The 27,585-nt window shown below is 41.0% G+C and overlaps 1 protein-coding gene across 2 annotated transcripts; it reads right to left on the bottom strand.

Annotated features, from left to right (window-relative positions):
- Nucleotides 1-12,237: 12,237 nt before the first annotated feature.
- LOC106567836 (synaptic vesicle glycoprotein 2C) lies at nt 12,238-22,580 on the bottom strand. 2 transcript variants are annotated; one of them, XM_014137614.3, is made up of 5 exons: nt 22,015-22,580; nt 18,109-18,242; nt 15,291-15,495; nt 14,925-15,084; nt 12,238-14,836 (listed from the first exon to the last, which is right to left on the bottom strand). In XM_014137614.3, exons 4-5 carry the CDS (start codon nt 15,074-15,076, stop codon nt 14,653-14,655), a joined length of 336 nt encoding a protein of 111 aa, XP_013993089.2. In that variant the 5' UTR covers nt 15,077-15,084; nt 15,291-15,495; nt 18,109-18,242; nt 22,015-22,580; the 3' UTR covers nt 12,238-14,652. The 2 variants fall into 2 exon arrangements, with proteins under 2 accessions (XP_013993089.2, XP_082811664.1); XM_082955538.1 differs by lacking the exon at nt 12,238-14,836 and having other exon boundaries at nt 14,987-15,084; nt 22,015-22,578.
- Nucleotides 22,581-27,585: the final 5,005 nt, after the last annotated feature.

Raw genomic sequence — 27,585 nt, 5'->3', positions numbered from 1 at the left:
ACATACACTCAATTAGTATTTGGTAGCATTGCCTTTAAATTGTTTAACTTGGGTCAAACGTTTCAGCAAGCCTTCCACAAGCTTCCTACTATAAATTGGGTGAATTTTGGCCCATTCCTCCTGACAGAGCTGGTATAACTGAGTCAGGTTTGTAGGCCTCCTTGCTCGCATATGCTTTTTCAGTTCTGCCCACAAATTTTCTATAGGATTGAAGTCTGGGCTTTGTGATGGCCACTCCAATACCTTGACTTTGTTGTCCTTAAGCCATTTTGCCACAACTTTGGAAGTATGCTTGGGGTCATTATCCATTTGGAAGACCAATTTGCGACCAAGCTTTAACCTGTTGGGTCTAGGGGGCAGCATTTGCACGTCTGGATAAAAAAAATGTACCCGATTTAATCTGGTTACTAATCCTACCCAGTAACTAGAATATGCATATACTTATTATATATGGATAGAAAACACTCTAAAGTTTCCAAAACTGTTTGAATGGTGTCTGTGAGTATAACAGAACTCATTTGGCAGGCAAAACCCTGAGACATTTTCTGACAGGAAGTGGATACCTGATGTGTTGTATTGACTTTAAACCTATCCCATTGAAAAACACAGGGGTTTAGGAATATTTTGGCACTTCCTATTGCTTCCACTAGATGTCACCAGCCTTTACAAAGTGTTTTGAGTCTTCTGGAGGGAGATCTGACCGAACAAGAGCCATGGAACGATGATGTCCCATTAGACACCTGGCGCGCGAGTTCATGTTGGGTACCCTCGTTCCAATACGTTATAAAAGAGTATGCATTCGTCCACCTTGAATATTATTCATGTTCTGGTTAAAAAAGGCCCTAATGATTTATGCTATACAACGTTTGACATGTTTGAACGAACGGAAATATATTTTTTCCCCTCGTTCATGACGAGAAGTCCGGCTGGCTTACATCATGTGCTAACGAGACGGAGATTTTTGGACATAAATGATGAGCTTTTTTGAACAAAACTACATTCGTTATGGACCTGTGATACCTGGAAGTGACATCTGATGAAGAGAATCAAAGGTAATGGATTATTTACATAGTATTTTCGATTTTAGATCTCCCCAACATGACGTCTAGTCTGTATCGCAACGCGTATTTTTCTGGGCGCAGTGCTCAGATTATTGCAAAGTGTGATTTCCCAGTAAGGTTATTTTTAAATCTGGCAAGTTGATTGCGTTCAAGAGATGTAAATCTATAATTCTTTAAATGACAATATAATATTTTACCAATGTTTTCTAATTTTAATTATTTAATTTGTTACGCTGACTTGACTGCCGGTTATTGGAGGGAAACAATTTCCTCAACATCAATGCCATAGTAAAACGCTGTTTTTGGATATAAATATGAACTTGATAGAACTAAAAATGCATGCATTGTCTAACATAATGTCCTAGGAGTGTCATCTGATGGAGATTGTAAAAGGTTAGTGCATCATTTTAGCTGGTTTTATGGTTTTGGTGACCCTGTCTTTGACTTGACAAAACATTACACACAACTCTTGTAAATGTACTGTCCTAACATACTCTAAATTTATGCTTTCGCCGTAAAACCTTTTTGAAATCGTAAAACGTGGTTAGATTAAGGAGATGTTTATCTTTCAAATGGTGTAAAGTAGTTGTATTTTTGAAAAATTTGAATTTTGACATTTATTTGGATTCAAATTTGCCGCTCTTGAAATGCACCTGCTGTTGATGGAGTGCACCACGGGTGGCACGCTAGCGTCCCACCTAGCCCCAAGAGGTTTTAACTTCCTGACTGATGTCTTGAGATGTTGCTTCAATGTATCCACATAATTTTCCTCCTCGTGATGCCATCTATTTTGTGAAGTGCACCAGTCCCTCCTGCAGCAAAGAACCCCCACAACATGATGCTGCCACCCCCGTGCTTCACGGTTGGGATGGTGTTCTTCGGCTTGCAAGCCTCCCCCTTTTTTCTCCAAACATAACGATGGTGATTATGGCCAAACAGTTCTATTTTTGTTTCATCAGACCAGAGGACATTTCATCAAAAAGAAAGATCTTTCTCCCCATGTGCAGTTGCAAACCGTAGTCTGGCTTTTTTATGGCGGTTTTGGAGCAGTGGCTTCTTCCTTGCTGAGCAGCCTTTCGGGTTATGTCGATATAGGTACTTTTGTATCTGTTTCCTCCAGCATCTTCACAAGGTCCTTTGCTGTTGTTCTGGGATTGATTTGCACTTTTCTCACCAAAGTACGTTCATCTCTTGGAGACACAACGCATCTCCTTCATGAGTGGTATGATGGCTGCGTGGTCCCATGGTGTTTATACTTGCTTACTATTGTTTGTACAGATGAACGTGGTACCTTCAGGCATTTGGAAATTGCTCCCAAGGATGAACCAGACTTGTGGAGGTCTACAATTTTTTTTCTTAGGTCTTGGCTGATTTCTTTCGATTTTCCCATGATGTCATGCAAAAAGGCACTGAGTTTGAAGGTAGACCTTGAAATACATCCACATGTACACCTCCAATTGACTCAAATTATGTAAATGAACCTATCAGAAGATTCTAAAGCCCTTTCTAGCTTAATGTAACATCTTTGTCATGTTTCACACATACTCTCATCTCAGTACCATAATGATAAAAAGATGTACATAAAATGCCAGCAGCCAGGGACAACGTTAACCTCAAAATACACTGCTCAAAAAAATAAAGGGAACACTTAAACAACACAATGTAACTCCAAATCATTCACACTTCTGTGAAATCAAACTGTCCACTTAGGAAGCAACACTGATTGACAATAAATTTCACATGCTGTTGTGCAAATGGAATAGACAACAGGTGGAAATTATAGGCAATTAGCAAGACACCCCCAATAAAGGAGTGGTTCTGCAGGTGGTAACCACAGACCACTTCTCAGTTCCTATGCTTCCTGGCTGATGTTTTGGTCACTTTTGAATGCTGCCGGTGCTTTCACTCTAGTGGTAGCATGAGACGGAGTCTACAACCCACACAAGTGGCTCAGGTAGTGCAGCTCATCCAGGATGGGACATCAATGCAAGCTGTTGCAAGAAGGTTTGCTGTGTCTGTCAGCGTAGTGTCCAGAGCATGGAGGCGCTACCAGGAGACAGGCCAGTACATCAAGAGACGTGGAGGAGGCCGTAGAAGGGCAACAACCCAGCAGCAGGACCGCTACCTCCGCCTTTGTGCAAGGAGGAGCAGGAGAAGCACTGCCAGAGCCCTGCAAAATGACCTCCAGCAGGCCACAAATGTGCATGTGTCTGCTCAAACGGTCAGAAACAGACTCCATGAGGGTGGTATGAGGGCCCGACGTTGTGCTTACAGCCCAACACCGTGCAGGACGTTTGGCATTTGCCAGAGAACACCAAGATTGGCAAATTCGCCACTGGCGCCCTGTGCTCTTCACAGATGAAAGCAGGTTCACACTGAGCACGTGACAGACGTGACAGAGTCTGGAGACGCCGTGGAGAACGTTCTGCTGCCTGCAACATCCTCCAGCATGACCGGTTTGGCGGTGGGTCAGTCATGGTGTGGGGTGGCATTTCTTTGGGGGGCAGCACAGCCCTCCATGTGCTCGCCAGAGGTAGCCTGACTGCCATTAGGTACCGAGATGAGATCCTCAGACCCCTTGTGAGACCATATGCTGGTGCGGTTGGCCCTGGGTTCCTCCTAATGCAAGACAATGCTAGACCTCATGTGGCTGGAGTGTGTCAGCAGTTCCTGCAAGAGGAAGGCATTGATGCTATGGACTGGCCCGTTCCCCAGACCTGAATCCAATTGAGCACATCTGGGACATCATGTCTCGCTACATCCACCAACGCCACGTTGCACCACAGACTGTCCAGGAGTTGGCGGATGCTTTAGTCCAGGTCTGGGAGGAGATCCCTCAGGAGACCATCCGTCACCTCATCAGGAGCATGCCCAGGCATTGTAGGGAGGTCATACAGGCACGTGGAGGCCACACACACTACTGAGCCTCATTTTGACTTGTTTGAAGGACATTACATCAAAGTTGGATCAGCCTGTAGTGTGGTTTTTGACTTTAATTTTGAGTGTGACTCCAAATCCAGACCTTCATGGGTTGATAAATTGGATTTCCATTGATTATTTTTGTGTGAATTTGTTGTCAGCACATTCAACTATGTAAAGAAAAAAGTATTTAATAAAATTATTTCTTTCATTCAGATCTAGGATGTGTTGTTTAAGTGTTCCCTTTATTTTTTTTAGCAGTATATATAACAATTACACAATCCCAGGCAGACATTTATCTGATAGAAATGATAAAAATAGGATAGCAGGAAGTGAATACTACTATGGGAATTGAAAGGAGGATGTTTGAAGGGACTGTGGAGCAGTAGAGCTGTTTCTCACACTCACAAACTCAGCTACAACTCCTCATCTTCAAATCACATTTCATCCAATAAAACAGGTTTCCATCCAAATGTTTTATGCTAGTAAAGTACGCTGGATAAAAAAATGCCACAACAAGCCTGTTTGGTTGATAAACTTTCCAAATGTCGACAAAACAAAAAACACTAGACAAGGCACACGTCTTTTTTTCTGTAAATTTAATTATGCGAGAAATTGCAGTATGCACAAATATGAATATAATAACCATCATATTGAAGTAAACTTGGAGTCACGCGATGTTAGTGTTCTGTGGTCCTGCCACTACGACTCATCATAGCATTCAGTTTTTTAGGCTACAAATTGAATCAATTATGATGAACTTCACAGGGTGAGGAAAGTGCACAGCGATGAGTTTGATGCTCCTTTCTAATAAATATTGAGGGTCTTATTCTGGCGACATGATCATTTTGTGTCTGCCATTTGACAAATAAAAACTAATCTTACTATTTTCTCCATAATAATCTCATATAGGCTATACTCATACTGTATCTGCAAGCTGTTGGCTAGAGCTATCATGCCACAAGGCGAGACCCAGATGCAGATGGTTGGAGTCTTGCAATGTTTATTAATCCAAAGGGGTAGGCAAGAGAATGGTCGTGGACAGACAAAAGGTCAAAACCAGATCAGAGTCCAGGAGGTACAGAGTGGCAGACAGGCTCGTGGTCAAGGCAGGCAGGTACAAGATCCAGAAACAGGCAAGGGTCAAAACCGGGAAGACAAGAAAAAGGAGAATACCAACAAACAAAAAAACAGGAGAACGGGAAAACCACTGGTTGACTTGGAAACATACAAGACGAACTGGCACAGAGAGACAGGAAACACAGGGATAAATACACTGGGGAAAACAAGCGACACCTGGAGGAGGTGGGGACAATAACGAGGACAGGTGAAACAGATCAGGGTGTGACAAGAGCACACATGCCAATACCAGAGTGGTCACATTTGCTATATGACGCAACATTTTTTGTGACAAACAATCAGTACAGTTCAAAATAAGATGGAAACCCATTTAACTTCAATTTTTTATTCAGTACATGGGAATTTAACCACAAAATAAATGTTTATGTGCTCCACATCATCGTGCACATCCTTTTATTTGCAACAAGTAAATTTCATAGCAACATCTCTGGTGCAGATTTTGGAATATTCAGATAAAAATCTGTCGCCAATTGGGTGGAAACTGTGAGAGCAAAATTGCAAGATTATGTTATAATACTGTATTTGCATCAAATGGTTATTTTATGCAACAGAATAGAGGGTTGTTATAACTATATTGTGTCTGTGTGAACTGAAGGTGGGCCTCTGGGAGATTTAACACTTACGATGTCATTGGGTGATAAGCCTAACAAGACCGCATTCCATAGCATGAGTTAATGTTTCTGTACTGGGGTACCAGGGGGAGGCCAAACCCTGGTCTCTACACAACGAGAACAGTCTTCACAGAAGATACTGTCTGCTGTAAATTATTAGTATCTTTCATACAAATCTTAACCTTGTGACCCATTCCATATATCTCTTGTTTGTTACGAACATCCAGGAGGATGGACTTTGCTATAAAATGCTGTGCCTCAAATCTGCTCGTTGGGCTCTCAACGAATAACCTACAGGAGAGTCGTTGACAAGCTCCATTACTGCAGTAATTAAATAATAAAGTTTGATTGTTTTGAAGAAATGTTAAAGTCTCTCCTTTTGATTACACGACAAAACCTAGCTAGTGACACATTTTCTGAGAAATATGACTACAAACTAATTTCACTTTATATAATTGTTTTAGTATTGTTGTCAAAGATATGTGTAAGAAAACTGAATTATGATTTCTAGCATGGTGACTTACAATGAACTCTGGACAAAAAAAACATTTATATTTAGGGGGACCAAGACTCTTTTCAATATTAGGAGAAAGACCAAAGTCTTGAATTGAAATGGGGATCTTTTTTATCCTCATATATTATTCCAACATGGAATTATAAGCCATCAAACACACTCTGTCCACTTGTGACAACTAGTCCCATCACAGGGTTTGTTGTCTCACAGTATGGGGTTGGTTGTCACAATGTGTCACGTCCTGACCATAGAAAGCTTTTTTTTTCTATGGTAGAGTAGGTCAGGGCGTGACAGGGGGTTTTGTCTAGTTTAAATTTTCTATGTTGGGTGGTTCTAGTTTCTGTATTTCTATGTTTTTTTGGGGGGGATGATCTCCAATTAGAGGCCTCTAATTAGGGATCATATTTAAGTTGTTGTTTTTCCCACTAGGTTTTGTGGGAGATTATTTTTGAGTTAGTGTATGTTGCACCTCTTCGTCACGGTTTGTTGTTTTGTATGTCTTGCATAGTTTCACAGTTATAATAAAATGTGGAACGATACACACGCTGCGCTTTGGTCTCCTTCATACAACAATCGTGACACAATGTTTGCTAGTAGCTTCTTCCTTTTGTAACTGGAAATGAAGCAATCAGCAAAATGCTGATTTATTTTTATTTTGTTCAAAGAAAAGCTATTTCTAAGACTATGTATACTATATACATAGTCTTAGAAAGCTATTACTTTGAACAAAATAAAAAAAATCTGCATTTTTTTGCCTTGATGATAGTAATATATGACATTTTGAGTAAATGTGTGTGTGTTTGCATGTTTTCCTATGCGTGTGTGGGTGTGACAGAAAAAATACAGTGCCTTAAAAAAGTATTCATACCCCTTTGATTTCTTCACATTTTATTGTGTTACAAAGTGGGATTACAATGGATTTTTAATTTTTTGACAACAATCTACACGAAATGATCTATATGGCCTCCCGAGTGGTGCAGTGCTCTAAGGCACTGCATTTGCAATGTTGCGGTATCACTACAGCCTGGGGTTCGATCCCAAGCTGTGTCATTACTGGCTGTGACCGGGAGTCCCATTGGGCGGCGCACAATTGGCCCAGCGTTGTCTGGGTTAGGGGAGGCTTTGGCCGGGGGGCTTTACTTGGCTCGTCGCGCTCTATTGACTCCTTGTGGCGGGCCGGGCACCTGTAGGCTGACAACGGTCATCAGTTGAACAGTGTTTCCTCCAACACATTGGTGCAGCTGGCTTCCGGGTTAAGCAAGCGGGTGTTAAGTTTGGCGAGCCATGTTTCGGAGGACGCATGACTCGACTTCGCCTCTCCCGAGCACGTTGGGGAGTTGCAGCGATGAGACAAGATCGTAATCTCGAAATTGGGGAGAAAAAGTGGGTAAAAAAGAAAAGATGAGGAAGAGTTGCATAAATATTCAGCTCCATGAGTGTTATGTGTTAGAAACACCTTTAGCAGCGATTACAGCTGTGAGTCTTCTTGGGTAAGTCTAAGAGCCTTACACACCTGGAATGTGCAATATTAGCTCTTAATTTGTTTCATAATTTTTCAAGCTCTGTCAAGATGTCGGGGATCATGGCCGGACAGCAATTTTCAAGTCTTGCCAATGATTTTCAAACAGTTTTAAGTCAAAACTGTAACTTGGCCACGCAGGAACATTCACTGTCTTCTTGGTAAGCAGCTCCAGTGTAGATTTGGGCTTTTATCCACTTTGACAATACAGAGTACATTGAGTAGATCGTTGCCAAAAAAGGACAATTAAATACATTTTAATCCCACTTTGTAACACAATAATATGTGAAGAAATCCAAAGGGTCTGAATACTTTTGCAAGGCACTGTAAAGTATGTGTGTGAGAGGGAGGCAACGAAGGGAGCTCTTTATAGTAACAGCACAAAAGAGCTTGGGATTTATTGTATATTGGTAGTGACAATGTCCCCGAACAATATGGTTACAATGGGTTGGATTATGGCAAGGGCATTTTCACGTAAAAGGCCCCATAGGAGCATAGGAGCACATCACATTTGGTGTAAAATGAAAGCTAAGAGTCTAGGTTATATATATATTTTTAATTAAGTCATATAAACATTTTTCAAACATTTTCCATCCTTAAAATTAGGAATAAGCCAAGACTTTGATTTCTGGTCAAACAGATGGAAAAAGAGTCTTAGAAAACAGTAGATTATAGTTAGGTACAGTAGACTACAGTTCAGTAGAGCTCAGTACAGTACAGTATAGCACACTAGAGTGGAGTATAATTTACAGTACTGTACTGAACTCTACTCTACTGTGCTGTGTTGTACTCTGATGTCCAAATCTGTGAAACCTAGACGTCTATAATTGGTAAAGATTTGGTCCGGTCGGGACCATCCAAATTTGGTCCTGTTTGTGGGTGGAGCTCATTCGAATAATCACCAGTTTGTAGAATAATACCCAAATATGCAAAGGATTCTACATTTTTCTATATAGTGTACCTATTCAGGATACATCACTATCACGAGAATGACATTCAAATCCATAATCATGCATTTCTGTGTAGTACAGATCAGGGACCCATGATGTCATTCTGTTACCATAATTTTGTTACCATGGAATTTTCCAACTCCATTCAGCAATAAAAAACACTTATTCCCCTCACTTCAATGTTTTGTCATGCTGACAGTAATTAATCAGATTGATGAGTTCTTTCAAAGAATTCACTCATTTTAACCTTAAAAAAAGTATTACACAGCGATTGGGAGTAATAAGCACTCTGACAACCAACCCCTGAGACAACCAACCCCTGAGACAACCAACCCCTGAGACAACGAGACAACCAACCCCTGAGACAACCAACCCCTGAGACAACCAACCCCTGAGACAACCAACCCCTGAGACAACCAACCCCCAAGACAACCAACCAACCCCTGAGACAACCAACCCCTGAGACAACCAACCCCTGAGACAACGAGACAACCAACCCCTGAGACAACCAACCCCTGAGACAACGAGACAACCAACCCCTGAGACAACGAGACAACCAACCCCTGAGACAACCAACCCCTGAGACAACCAACCCCTGAGACAACCAACCCCCAAGACAACCAACCAACCCCTGAGACAACCAACCCCTGAGACAACCAACACCGGTCTCCCGTACATCATTCCACCCTATACTTGTCAGATACTTTCTTTTTCTCAAGCACACAGATTCAGTCTGTGTTTTTAAATAGGAGTGTTGTGTCTAGTTTGGAAAGTGAAATATACTGAGATCTCCTCTTACCTTTACTGATCTTCACGACAGTAAAAGTAGTTGAAAAAAGTAGTTGATTGAAATCCATAACAATGTCCCACTGTGTGTGAAAAACAACTGTACACAAGTACATACAGAAATAGCCGCGGGAAGATGTTTTGGGGGAGGGGTTAGAATTAGTTTTTACAGAGGGCTATATCGGTCCTGTAATAATACCGGACTGGTAAAGGCCCAGTGCACTCCTTTTGAGGATAATTTTTTTCTCCAAATTAGTTTTTACAAAAACAGTGAGTGCTGCAGCACCCTCAGCACCCCTACTTCCCGCGGCTGTGCATACAGACATATCTATTTCATCTTTACTCAGGTGCTTCTCACTCTGTAAGTCAAGTAGAGAAATGCACAAGCGTCACATGAAAGGTGTCATTAGAAATCCTTTACTTATGATATCATCATATGATCCCAGCAAGATTCAGTACAGTTTATTGCCATCAAATTGGTTATTTTTAATGTTTAGGACAGAAAGAGCAATGTTGATCCTCAATTGAGTTAGTGCTCTTGTTATTGCCACTGATCTTTGAAACTAGAATGCTGCAGTGGTAATTACTCAAATGAAATGTAATATGTATGGTAGTGACTGTAGTAGTAACAGGGTTCTGTGTTCCTACCAGGGCTCTGATAAAGGATCCAGGTGTTTTTGACATACAGTACCAGTCAAAAGTTTGGACACACCTACTAATTCGAGGCTTTTTCTTTATTTGTACTATTTTCTACATTGTAGAATAATAGTGAAGATATCAAAACTATGAAATAACACATTTGGAATCATGTAGATTCTTCAAAGTAGCCACCCTTTGCCTTGATGACAGCTTTGCACGCCGGCTATCACCTGGTACTCAACCCTGCACCTATGTACAGTGTCGTGTCTTTGGCATCAATAAAGGTGAAGAGTGTTATTTTACCAAATCAATTCTCTGTAATTATTATTACGTGATTAAACTAATCATGTAAATTTAATTAACTAGGAAGTCGGGGCACCAAGAAAAATCTTCAGATTACAAAGTTATAATTTTCCGAATGTAACTCTTCAGATATTTTAATATCTGATCAACTAGTCTTCTAATTAATTAATTATTATTTACCTCACGTTAGTCTCATTCCAAACATCGTAAATTGTTGGTTATCTGCACGAACCCAGCATTTACTATGAATCATCCATACACCAATTGTCTTAATCATTTATTTACTAACTCACTAAATAATCACATAAATGCATAAAACACAGTAGATATGGTTACTAACACATGATTGGGAAGATTCCCTAGTGGGCTAAACCGATATGACAGCTTGGTGGAAAAAGGGAAGCGAGTGTGGACTGAGAAAGAAGCGGGAAAGACAAAAGGGATCACTACACAGTTGATAATTATATTAATTGAAATGCTAACCCTTTGCACATGAACGCTCACTCTTTCGGGAATAATTGGAATCAATATATATTACGCTGTAGGTTTGCTCAATCTTGGTAATCAAACCTGTGCCACTTCAGCTTACACCGAGGTATGCGTGGTCTAAACTATTCTCAATCACAGCTCACGCTGTGGGTTTGCTTAGTCTGAAGAGGATTTTCCTAGGAGAGGCTTTTATTCATAACAATAGGATAGGGCAGTTCCATGACGCCAGATCATGTCTGAGCTCACGGGGGCGGGCCAATGACTTAGTTAAACTTTAAAGGGAATACAATTCTCTCACATTAAACGTTTAACATCACATTACATCATTTCACAAATAGTTTCATCTTTACTCATTCATTGTATACAACAATTTGATCCAAACCTCATAACGGAGGCACCTGTAAAAACAGAGTTAGGGTAATGTGGCTGTATTGTCTTTCAGGACTGGGTCGTAGCTGGCTTCTCCACCCACCGTTTACACATTCTCCAAAATATGGATATTGTTCAGTTCTCAAATTCTCTGATGTAGTAGAAGTTCCTTTGTTCTACTGTGAAACTCTCTCCATACTGCATGGCCAGGGAGTCTCTTTACGGAATTTATGACGTGGGGGTTAAGTTGTAAAACTGCCCCCCCTCCCAACAGGAGAAGGGGTTGTTCACATCTCTGCTAGCCGATTCACAGAAAGTGCTAACATCATGACAACAGTATATAGTCATTGAACACGGATCACTTTATTAATGTTTACATACTGTTTTACCCACTTCATACTGTATGTATATACTGTATTCTAGTCAAGGCTTTTTATTCAGATAATGTCCATAATGTCTAGACACACACCATCATATACCTACATATTTATATTCCAGACTCTGACATAACTCGTTATAATATTTCTATATTTCCTTTCTTACATTTTTTGGGGGATCTGTGTGTATTGTTTTGTATTGTTCGGTATTACTGCAATGTTGGAGCTAGGAACATAAGCACTTCACAACACCTGCAGTAACATCTGCTAAATACATGTACATGAGCAATACAATTTTAATTTGATTTATGATCCTATTAAAGCTCAGTAGAGTTATAGTCATTAGATTGTGAGCGAGGGGGTTCGAAGCAGGGCCTCCTGCGCAACAGAAGAGCGCATTAGCCCACTTAGCCAAAGCAACTCCTCAGGTCTCATGCAAGGTTGCTCATCACCTGAACACGCTCGCTGCATGCACGCCCACACACTGAATGAACAGTTCCCTCTTCTGGCCATCTTGACAAATGACACAAATTGTAAAGTCTGTAATCAAAGTACCATGGTTGTTAGAGAATGTAACTCTTTATTGAATACAGTACGTGTAGATCCCAGTGGAACCTACCTCTATATACTTTACATTGCACCTGGTAACCTTCCCTAGTCAAAGTAAATCAGATCAAGGACAGGTATTTGACAAATGGTTTAACACACCTCCATGTATTGTCTATATCAGGGCTATTCAAACCTGGGCCTCAAGATCTACTAACTACAGAACTGCTGGTTTTCATCCTTCCCCTCTAATCAGGGACTGATTCAGACCTGGTCAGTGGATTATCTGGCCAATTAATAACATGCTTGTTATTTCTGTGTCTAGATCAGGTTATGGTTAAGCACTTTGTGACAAATGTTTTTGTAAAAAGCACTATACTTTGATATATTGATCAGTGAGAAGAGGGACAGAAGGGGAAAAGAGGAATCCAGCAGTACTGTGGAGGGACCTGGAGGGGCTGGAGTTGAATAGTCCTGGTCTATAGCATGTCTGTAGCTCCGTACAGTACAGTCATTTCACCACTGCATGCCCCGTCAAAATTACCCAGAAGAACGGACGGACACCTGCCCACAGAACAAGGAACTCACCAGAATGATACAGTCATCTTTGACCAAGATGAACATGGCTGCTCGTCCACAGAACAGCAGCAGGGATGTAGTGGAGTGGAAACACACCTAAACACAGACTACACCACTGGTTTATTTTGTGAATAGTGTTGATAACACACCTGGCTGTTACCCCAAATTAGCATTGTTACCTGTAGTGTTTATGTTACTCTCTCTGTTATCTCAACCAGCTACAGTGTTTAGCCACCTTCATGTTTTTCTACAACTACATCCCTGTAGCAGAGACACAAAAACAGAACACACAACAGAAAGACTTTAGTAACACACATGCAAAGTTTCCTATTTTAACAGAAGTGTAGTTAAGAGTTTGTTTCATACAGAGAGTGACGTGATGAGGGATGGATGGCTGAAAGTGATGCAGTTGGACAAGCTGAAAGACAAACTCATTAACACACCATTAACTCTTCTTGAGCTGCACTGTTGGTTAAGGGCTTGTAAGTAAGCATTTCACGGTAAGGTCTACACCTGTTGTATTCGCCGCATGTGACAAATAAAGTTTGATTTGATTTGAAACCAGTCAGACACTTCAGTGAGTCAAGTCAACTCATTAACATCGCCCCCAACCCATGGTTGGGAAATGAACAACGTTTGAATATATACAATATATTACACACACACACACACACACACACACACACACACACACACACACACACACACACACACACACACACACACACACACACACACACACACACACACACACACACACACACACACACACACACACACAGTACATTTACACAAATGATCCATACCTGGTCAAATGCAAAAGCACGTACTGCAATGATGCCATTATGATATGAATATGTTAAAGGCATAGTTCACCCCAAACTATACATTTAGCTTTCAGTGAAATAGGTTAAATATCCCTTAACATGCCAACAGAGTTGTGTGCTCAGCCTGAAACCTAAATCGAGGCTTCTCTAGTTAGGAGTCTGCCCTTAGAGTATGGTTATGTTGTAACATATAGTAACTATGGTACCCAGGCTGACTAAAGAACGTATCTTATCACCTAACTTGTATTCATGTCAGACCCGTAGCACTCGAGGACAGCAGCAATAGGTACCTTTGATTAAACTTAGGCTAGGTTTAGAATGGCTTTTTCATATCTCATCAAGTTAAAACCCTCCTGCTTTCTGCTTAAACAGAGCTGAATTTTGATCAACTCCCCAAACGAAACGCCTGGATATTCAACAACAAATAACCTAAAACAAACAGCTGTTTGGGAATATCAAGGTTGAAAAATAGGTTAGGCAAGATAGTCCGGTCTTGGGGCAGAAACAGCAATAATCTCTCTACCTGGGCAGAGCCCTCCAGAAGGTGAATAAAATCATCTCTCTACCTGGGCAGAGCCCTCCAGAAGGTGAATAAAATAATCTCTCTACCTGGGCAGAGCCCTCCAGAAGGTGAATAAAATCATCTCTCTACCTGGGCAGAGCCCTCCAGAAGGTGAATAAAATCATCTCTCTACCTGGGCAGAGCCCTCCAGAAGGTGAATAAAAACTCTTCCCACGCACTCCACCCCGAATTCCAGCTCCACCTCTCTGGTCGCAGCTACAGAGTACCTAAGGTTAAAAGAAATATGGCCAAGGGCTCTTTTATTCCGAATGCAACTTAACAAAATGTTGGACTAATTGCACTTTAGCACTTGCACTTCATCATGTAGCCCTTTACTTGAACACGCTATCATAAGGCCTACATACCACTATCTTAAAACAATGTTACATATGTAGTCCTTATGACAGTGTTCAACTAAAGCCTAATGGGTACATGAGTGAAGACTGCTGGGTAGTGGAGTTCTACATCAAGACGTTGCCGCGAGTGTCAGGCAGTCGTAGTCCCACCAGGCCTCCTCCCACCAGTACAGCCGACGCCAGCAGGATGGGGATGGTCTTTGTGATGCCAACCAGAGAGCCGAAGATCAGGTTCCCCAACACCGCTGCCAGCTTACACATGGCATTACAGAACCCAAAACCTGTACCCCTGGAGAAGAAAAGGAGGGCAGAGGAGAGAGTCAAGGATGGAGGGTGTGTGTTTGTGTGTGTCGTGCCTGCATGCGTGTTGTACCCACCTCCTGTCAGTCGGGTAGAACTCAGCAGTAACAACGTCCAGGGAGTTCCAGGCTGATATACTGAGGCCGTTATAGAGACACAGCATGAAGATCATCATAGACTCACTTGTCCCAAACCACAGGAAGAAACAACTGATGCCTGACAGCACCATGGAGCCCCCTGGAGGAGAAAACATGCTATTACACATCAGATCACAACACAAGACATGATAACAGATTACAAATACATTCTCTTTTTGGTGATACATTTTTTATTTCATTTCATAGGTAGCAATACGTAAAAGCCCAGGGGGACAGTCACACAATTGAACATTTGTCTGAATATGAAATACATACTCTGTATGAAGTATAATGTCAAAAACTTACCCCAGCATGCTCAGGCGCCCTATCTTGTCCATGAGAAGGGCGGAGACTATGTTGCCGGGCAACACGGCGAGCGTCCCCAGGAAGTTGACAAAGTAGACCCAGTAGGCGCTGTAGTCATCATCAAAGGTCATCTGACAGCCGGTCTTGTTGTGGTGGAACGAACTGTTGATCACCCTCGACCCCACAAGCTTAGAATCGTCAATATCTGGAGAGAAAGACAAAGGGAGAAATAGAGAATCAGACAAGTGTACTATTTTGACTCCTTTATGTTCTGTTTGTCTGGCAGGTGAACTTTCTGAATGGACACTGTGCTGGGTTTATACTTATTATCGAATGCTGCTTCCACGGGCCTTTAACTCTCTTTATTAACTCATGTTTGTCCCCTATCGTTCAGACATGGTCTCAGCCTGCCTCTTGTGATTGTCTCTTCTCTTGATGAAGGGAAGGTAGAACAGGGCCGGGGGGTCAGAAATATGGTCCGTCTGCAGTTTTTCAAACCATTGTCTATTGAATTTGTAGTCTTTACGGGGTCATGTTGCACTTCCTAAGGCTTCCACTAGATGTCAACAGTCTTTAGAACCTTGTTTGAGGATTCTATTGTGAATTTGAAGGGAATAACAGCCCAAGGAAGAAGGTGTCCCATTATAAGGCGTGGGCTCAGTCACGCGCAAGGACTTGGGAGCGAGCTGAGTTCATATTCACTCCTAAAGAGAACGGATAGGTTCCGGGCTGAATTGTATTGAAGATATATGTTAAAAACAACCTAAAGATTGATTCTATACATCGTTTGACATGTTTCTACAAACTGTAGTATAACTTTTTTGACTTTTCATCTGGACTAAGTAAGCACGCGTGTTATGGATTTGGATAGTGAACCTAACGCGCTAACAAAATTGATGTATTTGGACAACATTTATTGTGGAGTTGGGGTTCCTGGGAGTGCCTTCTGATGAAGATAATCAAAGGTAAGTGAATATTTATAATGTAATTTCTTAGTTTTATTGACTCCAAGATGGCGGGGTTTTGTTTGCTAGTTGTTGGTGTCTTCTGGGCTGTACTCAGATTATAGCAAATTGTGCTTTCACAGGGTGAACCATTTTTTGAAATCTGACAAAGCGGTAGCATTTAGGAGAAGTCTATCTATAATTCTGTGCATAACACTTGTATATTGATCAAAGTTTATGATGAGTATTTCTGTAATATGTGTGCTCATTGCTCATTCACCAGAGGGTTTGGAGGGAAAACATTTCAGAACATTACGCGCCAATGTAAAATGGGGTTTTTGGATATAAATATGAACTTTATCGAGCAAAACATACATGTATTGTGTAACATGAAGTCCTATGAGTGCCATCTGATGAAGATCATCAAAGGTTAGTGAATATTTTAGCTGTACTTTTGGTTTTTGTGGTGCATCTAGTTGCTTAGAAAATGGCTGTGTGGTTTTTCTTGTGGAGTTTATGTCCTAACATAATCTAATTTTATGCTTTCTCCATAAAGCCTTTTTGAAATCAGACAATCTGGTTGGATTAACGAGAGTCTTATCTTTAAAATGGTGTAAAATAGTTAATTGTTTGAGAAAATGGAATTCTGAGATTTTAGCTGTTTTGAATTTGGCGCTCTGATTTTCCACTGGCTGTTGTCAAAATCAATCCCGTTAACGGGATCCTATCTCGAAGGGGTCCTCAACAGGTTAAAATAACTGTCCACATTTACTTTTCCTCGGCCAACAAGACGAGTAAGGAACAGCAAAATCACTAGCCTATGTCAATCCACTATATTAGAAAAGTTTAGGCTACCTAGTCTATTGGTCAGCTCTTTGAGAAAGACATGTCATATTCCAAACAGACAGTTGTGGGACAATAGATCCCAAATTCAAACAAGCAGTAGGCCTAGGATACATAAAAAAATATGTTAAAAAGCAACAGATCAGAAGCTTTAGTTTAAAATATGATTTATTCACATTAGAAGCGCAACAATGCGAACAAGGCAGTAGACTACACGTAAATGTTCTTTCCATAATCCAATTATCGAGAAAATACAGTCAAAAGCAGATGAGAGTGGTTTGATGTGAAAGAGATGAAAATATCTGTTTAGAAAGAGAGGAGATCTAATAGGCTAGTGAAACAAGTTAAGACATGCCTCATAATATCTATTAAAACGTTCAGGTTTAAAAAAATGAAGTATATGTTTTCAAAATGCATACTGCCGAAGTGGTGTGATGCGCTGATGAAGCCTGCCTCTCGTTGCTGTTTGATGCCAAGTTCAACACAACTGGGAACTCGGAAATCTCAGACTTCTGACAGTGGGTTCAAGACAACTGGAAAAAAAAAAATTCTAACTCAGGAACTTGGGCCTCTTCCTAAAGCTCTGACTTTCCAACCTGAAGATCACTGACGTCATGATTTCACATCATATTTTTCAGAGTTCCCAGATGTCTTGAAAGCACCACAAGATGCTGTAGCAGCAGCTCTAGTGGAGTCTGACAGATTTTCCACTTAAAGGCTCTGTATCTGTATGCTGTACGAGTGTGATAAAAAAGATACATAACAAATATACTGTACACGCGCCAATTTAATTCCACTAAATTATGCAAATTAACCAATAGACCGATAAGCATGACCAGTCAAATGTATTTCTATCGACTGGTATTTCCATCAAAGAACAGGCTAAAAATTATTATTTCACAATGGGATTTTTTCTTCTTCTCCCAGACAATTGGCCGGCTTCAATTTTATCAGCTATGACAAAAGCCATTACTGGCTAATGGAAACCCTGGAGCATACATGCATGTGTGTGTGAGTGTGTGTGGACTCACCTGTGTTATAAAAGAAGGCTTCTATGAAGGTGCAGTTCTTGAATAATGAGCCCACTGTTGACACGTCGTCAAAGTAACAGTTCTGAAACGTAGAGTCTATAAAGGTGACGGACTTCAACTTCATACTGATGAACCTAGAGAGGAGAGGAGAGGAGAGGAGAGGAGAGGAGAGGAGAGGAGAGGAGAGGAGAGGAGAGGAGAGGAGAGGAGAATAAGAATAAAGAAGATGAATACAGTAAAGAAAAATCAATTGTACCATCAACACTTATTTTTGGTCTACCCAAAGCAGAGGAGTTGAGGTAGTGATCGAGCAAATAAAAGGTTGATGATATCCCCTCCAGTACCCAGCGGTGTGAGACCACTAGCTGGGAGAACAGCCTAGCCTGTACACTGACTCAGCCCTTTCTATCCAATAGAGATAAGGATACATGTTATACTGTACTGGACTTGACTGATTAAACACTTCACAAAACAAAGACGAAACGCAAGTCCACAGGCCAGTATTGTTGTATACAAACACACACACATTTAACCAGGGGTTTCTAGTGGAAGGGGTGGAGTACGTCAACATGTTCCTGTGATATTGTGTGTCTGATATGTCCCAGTTTGTTTCTCTTATCCACCCCTACAGCTCCTGTATTAGCTCCTGCCTCTGATCTAATCTAATATACCTGGATGTACAGTTGAAGTCGGAAGTTTACATACACTTAGGTTGGAGTCATTAAAACTCGTTTTTCAACCACTCCACAAATTTCTTGTTAACAAACTATAGTTTTGATGAGTGTGTTTACACTCATCAGTTTCTGAAACACATTGAGACATTATTTTACTCTAAGAGAGGATACCCTTTTTTGTTTCAACTCCTCAAATTGAGCCAAGACAGACCCTGCTAAAACGTGAGTATCAATGAACATTGATTCTGGAAAATGAATGTTTCGTTTCTGTACTGCTAGCCACACTGTTAAACTAGCTGTCTAGTCTGTGTTGAATAAATGTGCAATGAGCATAAAAAACTATTATATAAGGAATTTGCAACTTGTGTTTTTTTGAGTAATAAGGTAGGCTACTTGATTTCAACATGTGAACAAAGTGGACAGGCTAGCATGCTATTCAAATAGTTGGAGACGGACAGAAGGTTGTGCTCATAACAATTCAACTTTTCTACCTTATTAGCTAGCAAATACATCCAAGTTGGATAAACTAAATATAAAGATTAGCTGGCAACTCACTAGCAGGTGGCCTTGTGCTTGAGAGATTGTTTATGAGACCTGTGTTAATGTTCTATAATGCCTGCTACCAGAAGTTAGTCATTATTAGTGGATGTGCATTGAGCATGGTTCTGGTTACATTTGTAAACAAATGGGCATTTTCATAGACAGACTTGAAAGCCAGATCAGTGATTATTGCAAAAAAAAGCAGGTTAAACTATTTAGATAAAATCATTACATTATTAGTGGGTCTTATGGTTGTGGAAGACTTATATTCAGCCTAGGTTTAATTACACAAGCCCTGAATTCATTAGATTATTGCTGACTGTTTGAAATGCTGTGCTTTTGACCTTTAATTGTAAAGAAAAGCTTATTTAGAGAGAACATTTAAAAACTTGAGATATATATTGTGAATCGGCAATTAAGTTTGAAAAAATCCAGATATGATTTTTATGCCATATCGCCTGGACCTAGTGTCTATAGGTGCGTGTGTGTTTATGAATGTGTATATGTATGTATGAGTGTTTGTGTGGTGTCATTATGCATGTGTGTGTGTTATGTGTCTGTGTAAGTACAGTACGTAGTGTATAATAATGTGAGTGGGTTTTGTGTGAGTGTGTCAGTGTGTCAGTGTAGTGTGTGTGAGTGACTGTGTACATAGTGTGTATATATAGTCCTCTGTCTGTGTGTGTGTGTGTGTGTGTGTGTGTGTGTGGTGTGTGTGTGTGTGTGTGGTTGTGTGTGTGTGTGTGTGTGTGTGTGTGTGTGTGTGTGTGTGTGTGTGTGTGTGTGTGTGTGTGTGTGTGTGTGTGTGTGTGTGTGTGTGTGATATAGATTCCGTGCAAGATAGGGTCAATGCAGATAGTCCAGGTAACCATTAGTTAACTATTTAGCAGTCTTATGGCTATGTCACATGTGCAGCCAGAGGAAAAAACTCTAGACCACCTTTACTCCACACATAGCGATGCATACAAAGCTCTCCCTCGCCCTTCATTTGACAAATCTGACCATAATTATATCCTCCTGATTCCTGCTTACAAGCAAAAACTAAAGCAGGAAGTACCAGTGACTCGCTTAATACGGAAGTGGTCAGATGACGCAAATGCTACGCTACAGGACTGTTTTGCTAGCACAGACTGGAATATGTTCTGGGATTCATCCAATGGCATTGAGGAGTATACCACCTCAGTCATCGGCTTCATAAATAAGTGCATCGACAACATCATCATCCCCAAAGTGACAGTATGTACATATCCCAACCAGAAGCCATGGATTACAGGCAAAATCGTCATCGAGCTAAAGGCTAGAGCTGCCGCTTTCAAGGAGCGGGACACTAATCCGGACACTTGTAAGAAATCCCGCTATGCCCTCAGACGAACCATCAAACAAGCAAAGCGTCAATACAAGATTAAGATTGAATCCTACACCAGGCTCTGACGCTCGTCGGATGTGGCAGGACTTGAAAACCATTACGGACTACAAAGGGAAACCCAGACGCGAGCTGCCCAGTGACACGAGCCTACCAGACGTGCTAAATGCCTTTTATGCTCGCTTCGCGGTGTTGGATTCAACGTTTTGAACTTTGAGATATTAAATAAATGATAGGAAAGAAGCGTAGAATCAAAGGAGAAAAAGACTGGGCCTCTGTAGAAAGACAGATAGCTGTGGAATGTGTTGGGGGACGGGAGCAGAGCACCGTGTTGATACAGGAAAGACAGATGGACATCTGTGGATAAGATAAAGAAGGGGTTGAGGTCAGGAGGTGAAGACAGGTCACCTGAAGGGAGTAATAAGGGTTTGGTATCTTGTTACTCTTTTCCTGTTAAAGGCAATGGTATTGCTGTTGTGATTAGTTGTGTAGTTTTGGGTACCGGTAGTTAGGAGTACGGCAAACACCTTATTTCTTTGGTTCCTCAATATACATTTACCATATTACAATGTAGGCTATGTGTTACAGCACTATTTTTGGTGTCCCCATCAGGAACTGCTCTTGAGAAAATGTAATGTAATTGTCCCCTCCAAAGTTGATATCAGATTTTCGCCCCTGGATGAGACCCACGAGACGCTCTCGGGATTTATAAGGCATAAACATAATTGTGTTGTGTTTTTTAACTCATTATCTTTCAGTCAAAAAGTTTTTTTATTTGAAAGGGATGTGCTCATTCGTTAATTGACCGACTACATTTTTGTAGAATCGTTAGTCTAATCAGCATAGCTATAAGTTTACTGAATAAATAAAATTTAGCATCCCATGTAGCCCAGAGTAATCTACATGAGTACAGCTAAATATCTAATTAATTCATACGCGGTGCTGTGATCTCAGCGGGATGAAACGTGTTGATCAGGTGTCCCACTCCAACAGCGACAGCAGTTACATCGAGGCCACAGCATGCGCAAATACCTACAACGTTTGAAGTTCAGAAACGTGACACCTTTTAAGTTCCCTCAAATATACAAACGTGAAGCCTGTTTATTAATGATGTCGTATTATATTCATGTCGTAGCATACATAGCAAATATTTATAGTTATTGGTGAGCTAATCTAATGTGAGTACGGTTCGATACACATTTCAAATCTACATGTATCCTACTGTAAACCGAGCAAAGATCACGGGGATAGCCCACTCACAATACACTGGGTTTGCGTCAAAGAGATTAAGTCAAAATAAAGTATAAAGACGGGGGAAAAAATACTCACCGACTACAGAAAATGGGCAGTTCATTACAGCATCGCAGGGAGCCAGCTGTGTGCTATTTCCAGTCGATATTCCCAAGTTTCCCTCGCGACACAGGAATGTAGGTAGTTAGGGTTCTTTCTCTTTTCTCCCGCTCTCCTCTCCTCCACGATGCAACCGTGCCTCTGCAGTACTCAAAGAAAGAGGAGAGGACCCTGAGAGAGAAAGAGCGAGGGAGAAAGAGAGAGGGGATGGGGGGTGTGCTGTATATGAGGGACTAGGAAGAATGAAATCAATAATCGTATACCAGTGAAGTGGGTAATCCCGTGTAATGGAACAATCTGTATGGCATCTGATGCTGGGGAGAGTTGGGTGTTGGAGGGAACACTGTCGGTTACGTTGCGAGTATATTAAAAAATAAAGAAATAAAATGAGGCCGATAAGAGGATAGGCTGCAACATCGAACAGCTGGCCTTGAGGTCAAAAGATAACAACTACATAAATTATCAGACTGGTTGTGCATTCTTTTTACAATTTGTTTAAGTAGACCTATTCAAATTGTCTGAAACTCAATCTGAATCATACAATTTGCGAATGAGTCTTATTTAAAGTGTATTCGTCATACACCGTGATGATGTATAACAATGATGTATACAAATATATTTTGAGAGAAGTCACTCCAGCAGGCTGGCCACTACTATGCTGATGGAGTCTCCATGCTGCCTACATAATATAGTAAGTAAGCTTCAGAATGACAGTAGGAGAGTATCCCTGCAGCTCAGTTCTAGGAGTGAGTCGGTTAGACCGTGTGTAGGAGCTATCCATGGGGCTGAAACGCCCTTCAGAAGGCTATGCTGTTCAGTCAACAACACATCTATTACACTGACAAAAATATAAATGCAAGGGGGGGGTGCGTGTGCGTGTTTCTTTTTTCTTTCTTTTTTAGGGCCCCAGAAGAGGTCCCCAGAGACTTGTGGGTAAAAAATCCCATCATCCCCAAAAAGCACCATACTATTGTGTGCTTGGCTGAACAACAGCCATTATCAACTCTGCTGAATGGATCCCCTTCTCCTCTTTTATCATATTTTTTTCACTGTTTTTCTCCTCTCAGAAATAACCATTGGAGAGAGAAATCTCAAGTAGAGGAAGGAAGCCCGGAAGGTCCTCCCTTTTTTTCAAACTCAAATGAAAATGCTAATACATTTGCATTTATATTCACCAGCTGCTGTTTCATCCACGGTTTGAAGTTAACCCACACACTATCCACAGATGCGCACACACACACACCATGTGTACACACACAAACTCTCTCACACACACACACCATGCACAAACACACATACAGACACACACTCATGTCTCTCCTGCCACTAATTGCTCCAGCATCATTAAAATAATATGAGCTGTGTAACGTGTCCATGTTAGAAGTCAGGCTCTGGGCAGCTGGTGTGTTTCACAGCGTCTTTATTAGACATCCTGCTCCTTTTGATTTGATCAACCCACCCACTGTCCTACCTCATCCACCACCACCCCCTTTCCTATGGCACATGGCCATAAACACGTACAATACATGCCACGCAGCAATATTGCCAGCTATAGCCCATAAATCTAGATTATACAGAGATACAGATAAAGAGAGTTGTAGTCCATAGAGATACAAATAGAGATTGAAAGAGAGAAAGACAGAGAGAAAGACACAGAGAGAGAAAGACACAGAGAGAGAAAGACACAGAGAGAAAGACAGAGAGAGAGAAAGACAGAGAGAGAGAAAGACAGAGAGAGAGAGAGAGAGAGGCATTTCTTGTGCGTCCAGAATGACATGGGGCCTGAGACCATCAAGTTCAGCTCCTCTATTACCGTCTGAATAGTCTCTCTCTCTCTCTCTCTCTCTCTCTCTCTCAGCCGTTCCTGACACGCAGAGGTATGACTGCTGCACTATCCCCAAACACACACACACAAACAGCCACGCCCACACACAGCAACGCCCACAGACAAACTACTTTCACACTTCATTCATATCCCTAATAAATGTTTATAGCACTTTCTAATGAAGTCGATGATATTAACAAAAACATTTTCTTTCCAACAACTCACTTTTATTTTCCAGTAGTTCAAATTCCATTACTTCAATAGAACATTGACATTTCCAAAATGGTTCCTGGAGGCCCTGAGGCCAGCATGTGTAGGTGATAGTCTTAAAGCTGCTTCATCACTGCTATGGAATTTAATTGATGACTAATTACATGGTTTAGTGGGCAAATCATTCCATTCAGATAAGTCTGAAAACAAAAGGTTGTTTAACAAGGTCAGCTTTAGCATGCATCTCTTTATTCTTCACTATAATTACACACTCCAATCATCTCGCTTCTCCCCTCCCGATAAGGCCGTGTGTGTGTGTGTGTGTGTGTGTGTGTGTGTGTGTGTGTGTGTGTGTGTGTGTGTGTGTGTGTGTGTGTGTGTGTGTGTGTGTGTGTGTGTGTGTGGAGAGAGAGAGAGTAGGCTTGAAATGCTGCATAGGAGGCCATTTTTTAAAAGGGATGCTGACACACACACACACACACACACACAACACAACACAACACCTGTGGGTGTAAAGAGAGTGGGCAATAATTACACATTGTTGGTCCTCGTTTGCCAAAAACTCTTCATGTCTCTCTTTACTTCCAACCCACCACACTCACATAGTCACTGTACATAATGAACAAATAACAATGGAAAACTTACACAACTCTCAATCCATCAAACTAAAGAGTTCCAGGTCATCACTACCATTAGCTTCATCATAACTGCAGCCTTCAGAAATCCTATATCCTTTATGAAAACCAGTTCATGTATATAAAGCTCTCCATTCTTTAATACGTCCATATATCACCTCTCCATATGTTGATATTGCCAGTGTGTTTGATCTCTGTTCATCTGTGAATGGGGTTTTCCTTCCACTTGATGTGAAGAGGAAGCTTCCAGCAGGTCACCTCTGACTCTGTGATACTGTAATGTGTGCACTAAACTGACAGACACAGGCCTCTTGGGATGAGACAACCATCTGATGTTGCAAGAGCGTTCCGAACACATTTTGTCTGTTATTTAACGTTGAGGGAACGTTAGGAGAAGATTCCTGTAATGTTTTCTCTCAGAACCATTTCTGTTGCTCCCACATTTTGTTGCGCCAGTATGTTCTAAAAACATTCCTGGGACATTGTGTTATAACATTAATTGGAAACCTAGGGAAATGTTCTACGGTGGTTGTTACAGATGTTTTAGTGAATGTTAGAACATTCTAAGGATATTTCATTTAAATCATAAACAAAACATTGTTTGAATGATCCATCATTCCCTATCCTCCTTCAACAGTTCCCAGAACAGGGCCTAAAAAAAAGAGCCTCTGAAGGTTGAGTTATGCATACGCCACATTAAGTAGCATGTATTTGATGTATTTGATACTGTCACGAACCGGTCATCACAATGCCATTCCACTAACTACACTCCATTCATTACCACAAGCCCGTTCTCCCCAATTAAGGTGTCACCAACCTCCTATGTTGAGGACATGCTATGAATGAAGACACAGAGAACTTACACGGACTTACAGACACAGAGAAACATTACAATGCTTCAAATACACAGTCTCCCCGCATATATTTGTCATTGAACGCCTGTGAGGCTGGATACAATTTTTATTTGAATGTGCATCTTGAAGAAAAACGCTTATTCAAGCTCCTTCAGGAAAGTTCCATGACAACAAATGATTCACTCCGATTCATATCCAACCCTGTGATCTTTAGCATCACCGCATTTTCTAAACGTGGACGAGAGAGGATACTTTTGCCCAAGAGCCTCCTGGCTCTTCAAATGCCAAAATGTCACGCCGCTCCCAGTTGTCCTCCAGACAGAGAGAGATTGACGTCAGCAGCTACTAGTCCAGAAATAAAAACAAATATACTTTAACAGATGCAAGGATAAACCTGCCTAATTGTATGTGTTGCTTAGATTAATTGGCTAATCTTATGGCCACTATACTGTACGTAAACATCAGTGGAGGCTGGGGACTTGAAAAATTGAGGAGGATGGGAGACCCACGGTATCGGCGCAGAATGCACAGAGACATCAAAGTGTGGTTCAAAATTCGTCAAAGAGCAATTATTTTAACCTAAAGCATTTAATAAAGTTATTTACAGTACAATATTATGAGGAATGGGAATGAGAGGGCTACTTACACCGTTTTGGGAAGGGATCACAGCAGTGATTGAATGAGGGTATGAGGCATGAGCTGAGGTGTTCGGAGGCTTGACTGAACACCTCAAAAGAGGCTTAACTCTGAACACCTCAAACCTGTCAAACTGCAGCATCCTTATATGTGTTTATATCAATTATATTTAGACTATATTAGGAGGGGGATTTCCTCTACCCAAACACATAGACAACAACTGATAGACAATAGAACTCACAGGGCTGAGCTTGCTTTATTCATGTTTGCATCATGCAGACCTATGCAACTGTAGGACGTATACAATATTTATTCACATCTGTCATCACTATTATGTTGATTGATTAATTCCAGTTAATCATTTTGGATTGAAAACATATAGGCAGCCTAGCCAGCCAATTTTGAAAATAAAACAAATTTGATCACATTCACAAATGTACTGCGTCAACCTCTCTCTTTAATATTTTAATGGATGATGCGATGGAAGCTATCAAATCATTCTGAATTGATTTCGACATCCCAGAAAAGACAGTAGAAAGTTCCATATGTTCAGCAAGTAAAGCATTGTAACGTGCAATTACCGCTGCAAGCTCCTTGTAGTTGCCCTTGTTAGAGGAACTTTCCCTCTCGTCGTGTCCTCTAAAAAAACGCAGTGGTGTTGATAAGCAGCTTGAGAACATCCCTGTTTCTTCTTACTTCCTTTGTCATGATCAATGCATCTTTTTCTCAGAAACTTGAATCTAATCAAAACGGAACGATTTGATTAGTGTAATGTTAGCTAGCTACATAGTTGTCTTTGTATCATAGTTGTCTTTGTCTTTGTATCAAAGATAGAGGTGTAGTACAGAGAAACTATCGAGGTTAGCTAGCCAGCTACATTTTCAAACAAAGTCATGAACGCAGCCACTGCTAGCTGGCCAACTTTACCAGCTAGCAGTACTGTATCATTTTAGTCAATAAGATTTTTGCAACGTAAGCTTAACTTTCTGAACATTCGAGATGTGTAGTCCACTTGTGTAGCTAGCAGGACTGACTTTGTGTTAGCTAGCCAACGTTTAATTACTTCTGCGTTATGAAAGGAACTAGACACGGACACGTATGATCCATTGGTAGTTTGTTGTAACCAAGTATTGGTGCTAACCGTGTGTTATTGGATGCTAGCATGCTAGTTAGCTACGGCGTCATAGGATACGGTGCACTGGGTGGGTTTCGCGGAAGAATACTGTACCAAGTTATCTAGCTGAATAAACTAAGTTTGAGCCTATTCCTGAAACATTGAACCACTGTAGTTTACATCAATTATAATTTCTAAAGTGGAAGTGGGAAGAGTTATATCTGAGTGTTTCAGTGAAAGGTTAGTGAGGGAGGCCCTGCTCCCTCGCTTCCCCAG

The sequence above is a fragment of the Salmo salar genome, chromosome 01, assembly GCF_965601325.2.
Source record: "Salmo salar chromosome 01, fSalSal1, whole genome shotgun sequence".
Lineage (NCBI taxonomy): Eukaryota > Metazoa > Chordata > Actinopteri > Salmoniformes > Salmonidae > Salmo > Salmo salar.
Note: the sequence above shows the minus strand (reverse complement) of the source record. Positions and strands in the feature narration are given on the sequence as shown.

What these genes read in the sequence shown, in the direction of transcription:
- LOC106567836 (XM_082955538.1), bottom strand. Translation starts at nt 18,232, where the DNA reads ATGAAGTTGAAGTCCGTCACCTTTATAGACTCTACGTTTCAGAACTGT. An exon ending in AGCCTTCTTTTATAACACAG is followed by an intron (nt 15,496 to 18,108) that starts GTGAGTCCACAC and finishes CTTTCTCTCCAG; the next exon opens with ATATTGACGATTCTAAGCTT. An exon ending in GGGCGCCTGAGCATGCTGGG is followed by an intron (nt 15,085 to 15,290) that starts GTAAGTTTTTGA and finishes TTTCTCCTCCAG; the next exon opens with GGGGCTCCATGGTGCTGTCA.